General features: G+C 35.8%; 1 protein-coding gene across 1 annotated transcript; it reads right to left on the minus strand.

Moving 5' to 3' along the window:
• Positions 1-3,301: 3,301 nt before the first annotated feature.
• On the minus strand, positions 3,302-4,690 carry LOC121321142 (gap junction alpha-8 protein-like). The gene has a single exon (XM_041260036.1). The coding sequence runs from the start codon at positions 4,418-4,420 to the stop codon at positions 3,302-3,304; it is 1,119 nt and encodes a 372-aa protein (XP_041115970.1). The 5' UTR covers positions 4,421-4,690.
• Positions 4,691-13,677: the final 8,987 nt, after the last annotated feature.

Raw genomic sequence — 13,677 nt, forward strand, 5'->3', positions numbered from 1 at the left:
TTAAGCATGCATAAAGCACCAAAAAAAAAAAAAAAAAAACTAATATTCCCACTTGTGGATCATTTTAATTAGCAGTTTTTCAACTATAAATAGCCTGGCTAAACGGCGGTCGGGAGTTCAGTTTGAAGCGACAAACAAGCAAACCAAGTGCGAGAAGGAAAGAGCGGGTCGGCTGAGGGGAAGAGGGAATGGACTCGTCCCAGGTTCGGCTCTTCAAAGCCTGGACAAAGCCGCAGCTCCTCTCACAGCAAAAAGTAAGTACATTAGGAAAGGTAACCACGCAATAGGCCTAATGTTTATTCAGTTATAAAACGAATGCTGGATAAGAGGAATGTATTATAAAGTGCCAGCGCAGCTTTTCTTCAGTTCAGATACTGTATCAAAAGGGAGACAGAAACGGAAGTTAGACTGAGAAGTCGTTTACAGTTTGAAAAACACTGGTACTGTATTTACTCTAGAAATATTGCTTAAATCACTCGTATAGTACATGCTGTAGGAGCGTTATATCCAAGACACGTTAACCGAGAGCCTTGTAGCGAGGGAGCACACACACACATTATATATATATATATATATATATATATATATATATATATATATATATATATATATATATATATATATATATATATCATCCATTTAGTTAAATTATTTAGGATATACCTAATTACTTAACAAATTGTATTTGTTGAGACAGTCTTTAGTTTCCCAGCAGCATGCAGATTTCAAAGAATCTACTCAGAAGATGGATATTTCTGGTAGCCAATTTGGATTCCTGACTCTTGGGGTCAAGTTTCGATTTTTTTTTTTTTTTAAACTTAAACTAGCAACACTAAATGCACAACTGAATTATTACAATTTTCAGAGCATTACTCCAGTGGATTGTCAGCATCTAGAAACTCTTTGGTCTTTCTTTTGAAATCTTGTTCGGCTACAGAATTCCTGACCAAGGAAACAACATTTTTCAGCTAGATTTCCTAATGTACTTATATATTTAAAATAAATTAAGAACTTCCAAAGCAAGACAAAGGTTGAGTATCTGGAATATGTGATCATATAGTTTATTCTTCTTCTGTTAAATGTACTCTCCTTTAGATTGTGCGAGGCCTTACACATCTTTGAATGAATTTCTGTCTTTCTAGGTGCCTGACAGTGGCCAGTTTATATAAATAAACATAAGATATGCTATTGCAAACACATACATATATAATCTCTCAGGCTTTCTTATTGTTTTATTGGAAACATACATGCATTTGTGCAAGTGCATTTACATGAAGGCAATTTCAGTGCATAACATCGTTTTTTTTTATTTTGCTTGTAACTGCCCTTTTTAAAATACTTTTGGGTATGGCTCGTGTCTCATTTGTAGGTGAAAATATGCCAGTATAGTTAAGAAAATTATTCCATACTTGAAATATCTTAAAGATGTGTTTTAAGGGTACACATTACTCCATTCAAGTCAGCTAAAACAATATAATGTTCTATATAAAATGTCTTAGGCATGTTTAAAGACAGATACTTTAATAATATGATATCCTTATATTGCGCCTTTCATAGTGGACCACCATCACAAAGAGGTTTACGGGAGTCGGCGGCGAACAATTGGACATTGATTTAACATCTCATCCGCAGGATGGAGCACAAGGAGGTTAAGTGACTTGCTCAAGGTCACACAGTGAGTCAGTCAGGGGCAGAGGTGGGATTTGAACCAGTGACCTGGTTACAAGCCCTGGACTTTAACCACTGGACTACACTGCCTCCTTTTTACACCATACTTTTTAAAAAAAAAAATTTTTTTTTTTTTATACAAGGCTGAAATCTGAATACCAACCACAATTCCCTTGTGACATACACTAAGCTTATCAGTAATCAGAAACAATAAACTATGTTTAGTATTGTATAGTATTGCCATTTTTGTGAAGTTCTGACCCTGTAACATACAGGGATTTACACTTAAAGTAGTGTTTTATTTTAGGCACTTAGGATATTATTGTAACTAGGAACTTACATGGTTGCATTGTTGTTTTCTAATTTAAAAAGCCATTTTGTTTAGACACTCTTATTTACATGGGGCTGTTGTGATCCCTGCACACTGTTGATAACTGAAGCCCTGAATACTCTGGTTTGAGTAAAAATATATGGAGGATGTTGTGCAAAATTGTAGTGGTCAGTTATTTGCCAAGTTGTATGTCTAACGTATCGTACAACACTGATGCATTGTGTGTTCTGGAACCTGAACAAAAATAAATTTTGAAAATGATGATTTTAAGAGAATTTGTTTTGATTTCTTGAAAGTTTGCAGTTTTTCTTTACCTATCCAAAATATGCTGTCATAATCTTACAGCAGACAAACACAACTAGTGTACCTTCCCAAGAGAGTCTTTTGAATGCTTAGATAGCGTTAATAAATGCAGTATACTAAACTTTTCAATGTTTTTTTTTTTTACTTGTTTGTTTGATTTCAGGTTTTCCTTTTTTATTTGTAGAATTGTTTTGTAAATCAGTAGCAACACAGAAATACCTTTATATATTACATTTCAACATTACACTTTTTTTTATATTTAACTCCAATCTAGTTCCCATAGCATCATATCCAACCACAATAATCACGATAACAAGAGATCCCTCAGGACTAGTTAAAACCATTGCTATGTTTGAGCAGCGTTTCTCATTTTGGATTTGTTTGAGAAATATTGAACTAAATTGGGTGGTAAATAAAGAAAAATATATTGAGAGGAACATACAAAATTATTATATAGGATGTCTGTTTAACTTAATAAGTGAATGTTGGTTTTATATTCTTCTTTTTCTTCTTCTTCTTGTCTCTGGCTAAACAATACTTATTGCTGATTAAGCATAGCTCAGTATTTTAAGTCTGATTGTTTCATGTGAATCCCCACCTTTTAGAAAAAAATGAACTTTAATTGACGTTATGCTAGATATTTAGTAAGCCCAATTGTAAACATAGACATCTTTGGTAGCTTTTTTAACTGAATGTATCATTTTAGAAGGAAAATATAGCTTATTATTATTATTTTAAAAAGTAAAACTATTTACTGTAAAATTGATCATATATGACTTTGTTCAACTGTACTGAAATTTTCATCAGCCTTGCTTTTTATTATTTTATTACTTTTATCAAAAATGCAATTCAATAACAATATACTTGTTTTTAACACATTCAGTTTTCTTACAAGCTTGCATAGTTGTTTCACCGATTGTTTACTATGCCTAGTCAGTGCCTGATTTCATTTCACTTTGTAGTAAATTGACCTCCGCTTTATAAAATGATCTGCTTGACTCATACTGTTAAATCATCTGACCTGGCCCTGCTGCTTGCTTTGCTTAAACTGCTTAAAGGTCTTGTATCTTCTATCGTCTCAGTCGCTTCTGCGGGTGGTTCCTCTAGAATGTCTTCTTCTTGCTCAGTAGTCTGAACATAGGATGGTAATGTTTCATAGACCTTGGAAACATCTTCCACACGACCTGCATCATTACTCTTCTCTTCAGAGGTTGTAAATGGTGCTGGCAGGCTACTGGCTTCCGTCCTGACTGTCAAAGGACAGAAATGAGACACAACCTTGTTTTCCTCGAGGAGCTTGTAACCCTTGGCTTTCTGAATAGAAGAAATAGCAATGGAGTGCAAAGGCTTCTCAGAAACCAGTTCCCCTTGCTGCTGGGGGTGCTTCCTAAAGGCAAGCCTAATTTTCTTCATTCCTAGGTGACTGATCTCCACAAAGTTGAGAAAGAGTGACAGCGAAGCCACTGCCAACATGAAGATGACGAACACTGTCTTCTCCGTCGGCCTGGAAACAAAGCAATCGACTGTATTGGGACAGGGCCAACGGCTGCATCTGTACAGAGGGAAAATATGGAAGCCATAGAGAAAGTACTGTCCCACCACAAAGCCAACCTCGAAGATGGTTTTGAAGATGATGTGGCAGATGTAGGTCCTCAGCAGTGTTCCTTCCAACCTGAACTTCTTGTTGCCTTTCAAGCTGGTTTCCTTGGTGGTTCTCACACTCCCTTGATCTGGAGCCAGAGGCAACCGGTCCTCGTTCATCTCCTGCTGCTTGTTCGTATCAGCTTCCTCCCTCTCCTTCCGCTTTTCTTCCATCCTCACATAATGGACAGCATGGCCCACATAAACCAGTGATGGTGTGGAGACAAATATGATTTGGAGAACCCAAAGTCTGATATGAGAAAGGGGGAAAGCCTCATCATAGCAGACATTCTCACAACCAGGCTGCTGGGTGTTGCAAACAAAGTCTGACTGTTCATCTCCCCAGACAAACTCGGCAGCGGTGCCAAGGATTAAAATTCTAAAAATGAAGAGCACCGTCAGCCATACTCTTCCTATCACAGTGGAGTGTTCATTTACTTCTTCTAAGATGTTTCCCAAAAAACTCCAGTCACCCATTGTCGTATTCTCTGAAAAAAAGAAAACAAACTAACTTAAAAATCTAATCATAGAAATGCAAATGTTCTTTTCACATTTACACCAGTCTCCTAAGAATCAAAATAATAAATATTTCTAAATTAGCCCATTATTTCTAATTGCAATGCTGTCTTGACTATCGACATGACAAAAGTAGCCAAGTAGTGCTTTAAAAGAAAAATACAAACAATATTCAGATATTTTTCTTGAACATAAATCAGAAATCATTTAAAACAGTAACGCATACTGAACTAACAGAACCTCCAATCAATGTCCAGCTGAAATAGAGATACAGATTAGTGCTATCAATTGGGCAACTTGCCACAGAGAAAGCTCCAGTGTAGTTGTGGTCTCTCTTGGCAGCGCTGTGGTGGACAGTGAACTTTTTTTCACTCTCTTTCCTACCTAAGCCCTGTCCTTGTCGCACGACTGAGCAGATGTGACTGAATTTGGTCTGATGGTTCGTTTTTAGTTTGCTGCAATATATAAGCTCAGAGCCAGACGGTATTTATTCGGTGGGCGACGTTTGGTGACGCAGAAAACAATAGGATCGACAAATGAATGGGAATGCGTGGGAAACTGCTGTGAGAGATATGAACATACCTGAAAATGTGTAAGTCAAGTGCAAAGACTTGGAGAATAAATTATCCCTCAAGTTAAGTCTGATTTCTTCTCTTGTGATGTGCTATATTAAGAATAAGAATAATACATTTTAATCCAGTGTACAGAAAATAGATATAAAATGTTAAGCATTATGGAGAGTAGGTGAAAGTAGGAGATAAGGTTCTGTTTCTTAATGAAAACATCTATTGGAAGGTAAATTACAATATTTTCTGATTACAAGGATTGTGTATTTTTGTTTGTAATAAATGGTTGAACTGATATGTTTAAACGTGTGTGTGTGTGTTTTTAAGTGTTAACATTCTAACAACAATGTACAATTTAGTGCAGATTGAAAAGAAACATATTTTACACAATATCCTGTAGTTTCATGATGTCTTACACACTATAACTGAAAGACAACACACAACAACACTTGAGTGGACCATTTTCAATGCTTTATTTCCATAATACATTTTAAAGGTTGTTTAGTCAATATTGTAATTTCAGAATTAAGCTGACATGAATGTTCCCTAAACCAAGATTTTGTGGACAGAGGGGTAATAATAATAATAATATAATGTACTTTATATGGCTACTGAACTTGGCTGGCTAATGAAGCAACCAGGGTTAGAGAAGTCTATGAAACTCCATTCCTTTGTTTGTCATATTGGCTCATGAAGCTCTATAGTTCACTGTCAGGCCCGCAGTGGTGTCAGTTTTCTATCCTCTTTGGTTATTGGCTTGAAACAGGCAGGTCTTGGTTCTGTTTGTACCAAAGCCCTCTATGAGAGGAAGAGGTGAGTTACAGATCATTTGTGTGTTCTTCATATAATACAAATAGCTTGGTACTGAATGTTTGGTTGTTTTGCACTGTTACAGAAAATTACACATTTTGTGCTTTTTAACATTTTTGTTTTATAAAACTATACTACCGACACATTTATTGTCAGAATTTTGGGTCCCTTTTCAGATAGTGGTTGACCTCTTGTGCACTTCCTAATCATCAACTCACTACTGAGAGAGAATGCTAGGTTGTGTATTATAACCCAGTTAAACTGTTAAAGGAAAAGCACATCATCCGTTAAAAAAATGTTCATGTTTAGTACTACCATGAGCAGTGCATTCTTATGAGATTCCTAAAAAGGATATGAAGTGTATAAATTGTAATATATAGTGAACTATACATGGAGAGCAGAAATAACTGCTGAGCTTATACATGCGCTAGATAGTGTTCTGTGACTCGCTTCCACTTTCTTTAGATAGGAAGGAAGTAAAAGAAAGCCACGTAAGAAACACACTCGTATCTGGACATATTTTCAGCATACCGTGTCTGAAATGGTATAGAGTAGAGAGACTGTGATCCGTGTGGTTTATTTCATTCATCGTCATCCCTACTATCCTGTACAATGGCCACTGGGACTGTATGAAAACCCTGCTAATCACCAGTTCTTTGAATTGCCATTGAGCTGTTTATCCAACCCTGAACACATTTTGATATGGTTCATTTGAGCTGGACGTGATGGCATTCACATCAATGACAGTTCCAGCCTCAAGCATCGTTATACAGGAGTTCAAATACAGTAAAAACAATTGGGCAGTTGGGCGTGCAGACCATAAAAAAAAATATGACTGTGATTAATATAAATCACATCTAACATGAGCAGTAGGGATTGGCAAGAAGTAGATTAGCCTGTGTTTCACTCCTAGATGTTTTTATTGGCATTCCTAAAAATAAAATACAGTTTTAAAGAAATTGCAATATTGTGCATAAATCAGACAGTACAGTGTGCTGCAGAACAGGTGTATCCTCTGCCTTAATTTTATGTTGAAGTACCTTCATATGTAATAAAGATATCATTAAAAAGGTGTGTACTGGTCAACAAAATATTGAAAGATAAAGAAAGAAAAAAAAAATGTACCAGAATATGTTTTGAAAAATCAATTTTTCTACAGCAATATGTAAATTATATTCAATCTAAGACAATCTTATTTATGTGTGCAACTGTGGGCCTGATTCTCAAAACTGTTTTTTTTTTTTTTTTTTTTTTTTCGCACTTTAAGTAAATTGTAAGTTTCTGTGAAATTCAAATTTATAATAGCCTGCTAGCATTTCCTTTGTGAACCAGAGTTCAGAAGCTGCTCTGAAGTTGTAGTTGCTAGTTGTTGCTAACATCCTATAAATATTATACCTACATTATACATTCAACCCCTTCCTTCGTCTTAAATAACTCCCTAGTTTTCCTAGCCATCATTAAAAAAAAAAAAAACTGTAACCTACATAAATAAAGAAGACTGGTCTTTCAAAAAGCTGGGCCAAGCGCATACAAACGGAATTGTTTAGTATCTGCCTGTTTAAATAGCAATTTACTGTTGTTTCCAATTTGCTGTGCCAGTACAACACCATGATTTAAACACTCCATAAATGAACTAACCTCACATGAAGCTGAATGCAGCCATTGTAGTGTTCATAATATCTTCTAGAAAACTACATCACAGATATCTTTATATAGAGTAGAGTCTAGCATATCCAATCCTGTAGGATACGACCCCTCTATTAACCAATGAACCTCTGGCGTGTGTCATTCACACACGCTACTGCCAACTGAATGGCGCTGATGCAAACTGATCAGTGCACATTTTATTTCGGGTCGAGAGGATTCGATTTCAATCAGCTTTCAAAACATTCAATGCAGAAGTTAATCGCCATTCATTGGTACTCAGTTGTAATGGTGAAGGAAGGACAGCTTTTCTTGCCTTGCAATCAACACATTAACTTTCTTTTACAGTAATTGTCAAGCAGTACTTTTATTATTTACTTTGAATAGGACATACATAGCCATTATTACACCTTCATAAAGGCCACATAAGAATGTATAATTATGTGCACAACCCCCCACAACCACGTAGAAAACAGACATAACACTGAGTACACATGTTCTCATAGCATATGTTACATTCTGTACCGAAAGTATTGCAATTGAAAATTGTGAATGCATTTCTGTGACTTGTAGCCATTGACACATTTACTGGTAATAATATATTTGTCATTATTGTAACAAACATTATGCATACTTCCATGAGGATGTTATAAATGTTAAATACTATTGTCCTATTTAAAAATAAAAATAAAATTGTAGTCAAAGCAATAGCTCTGGACCCTCCCTTTTAAAGCAGTACTCGTTGATATAGCAGGCGGTACCAAGTAAGCTGTATGTAGAGCTGTCATGAATGCAGCTGGGATTTCTAACAAAGACATGATGTCATGATTGAGAGCGACACAGCTATTGAAAAGGGACGCTCATGCGTGAGGCGAGGTTGTGCCAATAAAGCAGCCTCTGATCTCGGCTAATCAGAGTGTCACTTCTAACAAAGCTATCTTACACCAATCTGCCTACATGCTCCGTGCCACATGCTTCCTGTTCTTGGTGATTTCGCTGACTTCCAAAAAATAAAAACTTTGCAATAAAAAGATCGGACAATTAGGAATTGACCAGGCTTTGTGTAAGTAAGTTTTACAAGTAGCAGATGCATGTGTTGTGATGCAATAGGGTGATCTGTGCAACAGTCTAAGGGTCTATTGCAGGGGACTATTCAAACAACCAGCCAGTTTCTTTAAATCCAGACCATTCGTAAAATGAGGCAGCCATGAATTATGTATTTCCATGTGGGGCAGGTTTTGCTGAACAGAGATTCGTTATCCAGATCTACAACTGCAGCCAAAGGTTTTACATCACCTACAATTTTAGGATTGAGACATAATTACAAAAAAAAAATAATTGGACAAGGTTCTCTGGATATATGTCAGTATGTAAGTGTGACCTACAGACCGTCGGACAGACAGAAGGAAAACATTTACCCCAAGATAACAATAATTCAGTTACTTGTGTGAAGGAAGGTCCTTCGGCACAAGAAGGCAAGAAAATGTATTTTAAAACTCCTGTCTATGAGATCGTTGACGTTTTTTCCCAATAATTACATTTCCCTTCTGTCTCACTCAACCTTGATGAAGAAAGATTCACCAACAACCCAATCTCAACAGCGAGGCCTGAAGGAACACAAATGCAGAGGGAGGGGAGGACTGTTATTGGAACAGTGTGCTCATCGAAGACACTTTCCAGGACATGCTTTTGGTGGGTTGATAGTGCCCGCTCTTTAAGTCTATGTAGGATAAGAGAATTCAGTCTCTACTACACAACCTACACAATCCTTATTGCCAAACTGAACAATGGACCTTTTTCCCAGCATACCTTAAATTGATTTTATTTTTCACCAGCTGACTCAGCCTAACACTTTTGTTTTCTACAGTGAGATGAATAATTATAAAATACTGTTGATCCCTTACACAGGTATGCTGTAATATACAGTTAATGTTTACTTTTTACAAGCACAATGCCATTATATTGCATAAATGGTACTCCAGAAAACAGACTGCATCCAAAATTCTGCAGGTTTTTTTTTTTTTTTTTTTTGTAAGGTACAGAACCAAATATGCACTGGTAATGCAGGAGTTGAAATAAGACTCCCATTGCATAGCGGTTTGATCTCTTTCTGGTGAACAATATTGGTAGAGTATCAATATTTTAATATGCAAAAGTTTTTACTTGAAAAGACCTTTCAAGCAATAAGGGTTACAGTACAAATTATTATTATTATTATTATTTTTTTTTTTTTTACAAAGCATTTGGCGACATCTAGAGGATTTACTTAATAACTGCATGCAACATTTAAAAAAAAAAAACATATCCAAAGGGTTCAAATAAAAAAAACTTTAGCTAGCTGTTTGGTGTTTATTAGCTCTACTACTCTATTCTATCTGTGCACATAGCAGAGATGCCATTCACAATACCAAGACTTAAGCCAATTCAGACTAATTGTACTGAATGTCAGAGTGCAGAATATAATATTGGTCAGAAATAATGGGTTGAGAGTATTAGGAGGTATGTTACACAAAGTAAATCTGCTGAAGATTAAGCTTGAAGAAGGTACAGTGAGGACTTGGGAGACAATTGTGTGTTTTACAGACTGGTAGTAAAGTGTGAGCTTGCTATTACTGATAGACGCATGTCAGACAAGATTATTCATAGTCTTTGACTTTAAACCACCGGGCTAGCTCAATAAAGATCAGATCATTTGCCCTTCAATTAACAAAGCACATCTTCTCTTTGTTATGCACAGTTGCTCATTATGCTATCCCTTCTTTTTTCTTTGATTTGTTTCAAGTTTAATCTATGAAGAAATGTGTCCCATGTTTTATTATATTTTCTCCAGAGATAAATTCCATTGGATTAAGCAAAAATGTGTCCATTCTGCCAACGGTTATGTTTCTATTTGTATGTACTTTATATATATATATATATATATATATATATATATATATATATATATATATATATATATATATATATATATATATATATATATATATATATATATATAGTTAAGAATATTAATCATATCCACACTGTTATGGGTAATACTAAAATAGACATTGTAAAAAAATCAATTACCTGCTAGATTGATGTATGATCTCACATTTACCGTAAGCGTTACAAATTCAGCACTGTGCTGTGAAATGAAATGTGTTTATTTTGGATATCATGGAGTGATCAGTACAACCTTGCTTCGCTTCCCATGCCTAGGTAAAGCTAATAAAAGTTTGCCAAGTTAACGGAAAAGTAACACCCAGTAGAATACAAATCAGAGTATTTGTGGGGGCATTCATTGTTTGGATAGAGTGTGGATAGAGTGTATATAGTGCACCACATTAAGTTTATATGTCCTGATTGGGGAAGCCAAGGGATATACAAATAGAATATTGCCCTCCTGGGCCAAGGGTTTAATAAATGTTTGGCCTCTTTGGATGGTTTTACAATCACTACCTGCATTTGTGTGGCTTGGGCTCTTTGGGAGTAGACTTCCCTTCCCATGGATTTTTACAATGCCACTGCACTAAGGATGTTTGTGGTAGAATTCCTGTTTTAGTCATGGTTTTCAGTAAATAGTTTACACAAGAATTATTTGCATTAAAGCTCTGATATACACAGTTGACGGGGAAATGCTGTGGAGAGATGCCAACTGCAGTGAAAGAGTAACACGTGAAGTACTGTTTCCATTATTATGGTGCTATGTTTTAATATTTCAGAAATATTCCTCCAGGGAAATAGCTTCCCAGCCTTCCTGCAAGAGAGTTTTTCGTCTCTGCAGGTTGTTGGTTTGGTTGCTTCCCCGTCTTTCAAGGGTCCAACATTTGAATTTTATTTTATTTTTGTAAGGAATTGGGATACCACTTTTGTAACACTATTATTTGTTAACTGTGTTGTATTGTATTGGCAACGCAACAACAACAACTACAATAATTGATTTATATAGCGCCTTTCATAGCAAGCATCCCAAGGCACTTTACAAGATTTAAAGAAACAAAAATAAAAAGTACAATTAAGTACAGTGCATTTCAAATGTGGTAAACAATAAAAATAAAAAAAAGATCACCATTGACATATATTTAAACTGCAGAACTGCTGTTTAAAACTATAGAATTGACTTTTCTGTTCATAAATGTTTCATATTTTTTTTCTAAGGGATAAACAACTCAATAAGCATTATGGGACCTTTTTTTTACTGTGCTGTGGTGATAAGGTAAGACCAGTGTTTACGTATTAAGGTAAAATATGATGTTACAGTCACACAGAATTGTTTTATATTTTCATCTTTGAAATGACCAATTTGAATATTATCTCACCAATATAACCCACTTACTGCTCAGTTCCTGCTTTCAAGCCAACAGTAAACCAACACCTCACTAGGTAAGCTGTGGAGACTGACTAGGCAGACTGGAGACTGAAGATGTGGAATTCCGATCAAACATTGGGCCGGCTTGCCTTTTGGTATTAGAAATCAGTTAATAACTTAATAGCGATAGTTTATGGTCAGCTTTTAAACAAACAGATGCTTAAAACTCCATTCTTTCCAAGGTAGTTAATGGGCTGTAATGTCACTTTTTTTAAAACACTAAGGGGATCAATTTAGTCTGTCTCATCATTCTATTGTTGTGTCAAACATAATACATTAACAAGCCACAAGTTTCCATGAGTCTTTTTGTTCTTTAAAGTGACCCCCATGAATGAACAACACAATACCCTTATCAAAAAAGTGCTTAGTAAACTTGAACCAAGAAGAGAAAAAACATCAATTGTCCTCTCCAGTTCATTCAGGGCAAGCAATGGAAATGATGCTTCCTTTTAACATGGTGGGATTATTTCATAGGGTTGAGCAATGGTGCCTGGGACAAATAATGTCATATTGTTCACATGTTTAGAAACTTTCTTGAAAATCACTTTCTGGCACATTTGATTTAAAAGCATTTTTCCTTGTTAGCAGAGAGATATAGCAAAAAAACAAAGAAGAAAGAAAAGATCAATTGTTCTGTACAATCTGTAAGGAAGTGGAGATGGTGTTTCCCATTAGCTTGGTGGGGTAAAGCAACACAGCGAGGAAAAAAGAACACAATAGGTTAGCACACAGAGGAAGAGAGTGGAGGGGGCAGAACTGTTGCAAGGGGGCTGTGAACATAACCTCAACACTAATCCCTATTCCAAATATGATTTGACTTGTGAGCTCATTGCCAATCCCAGAATACAATGTTATCAGCGGATACCAACACCTTGACTTGCCTACAGCCTTCACACAATTGCCACTGTCCGGACTCACCCTCTCCACCAACCTCTCATGTGTTTCTGACCTGAATAATGCCTGTCAAACGTTAGATATAAGCTGCCGTGGCTCCCATGTCAATGGTAAACACTTTGTTTCATGATAACCTTAGCCACCAAGGTGGTTTTTATCACAGTCAAATGTGATAAAGTACAGTGGATATAAAAATAGGTTGTACTGCATGATCAAGTGTTTAAATTATTTTATTTTTCACACATACAGAGCAATTGTTTTCCTAGAGATTTATAGCCGCAGTCGTGCTGATATTAATGTTTTATCGGACAAGCCTGGTCTTAGCACTCCTTATTCTGAATCTGCACGTCAGCTGTGATACATGAAGTGGGGCTATCACCCAGTTTGATATTATATAGTACATTTATACAGTACATGCTGAATAAATCAATTATTGTAGCTACATAAAAAACAAAGGTTTTCTGTGTTTTGTAGTACTATTCTGGAACTTGAAAACACATCTCCTGTTTGTTAATGTTTAATATAAATGTGCCTTCATTCAATTTTCTCTCTGCCACTGAACAAACATTTTGGATGGGATAGTTTAAATAAAAGCTTCTCAGTTTTTTTTAAAGGTTTATACAATTATATTGCATTGCATTATATTGACATGGTTTCTAAAATGGATTTTATACATAATGGTTGTACTGTTTTAGAAGCAGAATTCTGCAAAAATGTCTCCACATTTGGCATCACCATTTTGGACTTGCCTTGATTTGATAAAAACAACTTCACGTGACCAAAAAGAGGCAGTGGGTTTTTAAATAATCCATTTCTTTTTTTGAAGAGTACATACAGACAACATTTATCATAGTGTAGCGTGCACAGGGGAAGGCAGCAGCATGGCTGGTAGGTGATGTAATCACACACAAAGACATAAGCCCACTATACACTCCTTGCTTCACGCCCGCCCT

Source organism: Polyodon spathula, chromosome 9 (assembly GCF_017654505.1).
Source record: "Polyodon spathula isolate WHYD16114869_AA chromosome 9, ASM1765450v1, whole genome shotgun sequence".
NCBI lineage: Eukaryota > Metazoa > Chordata > Actinopteri > Acipenseriformes > Polyodontidae > Polyodon > Polyodon spathula.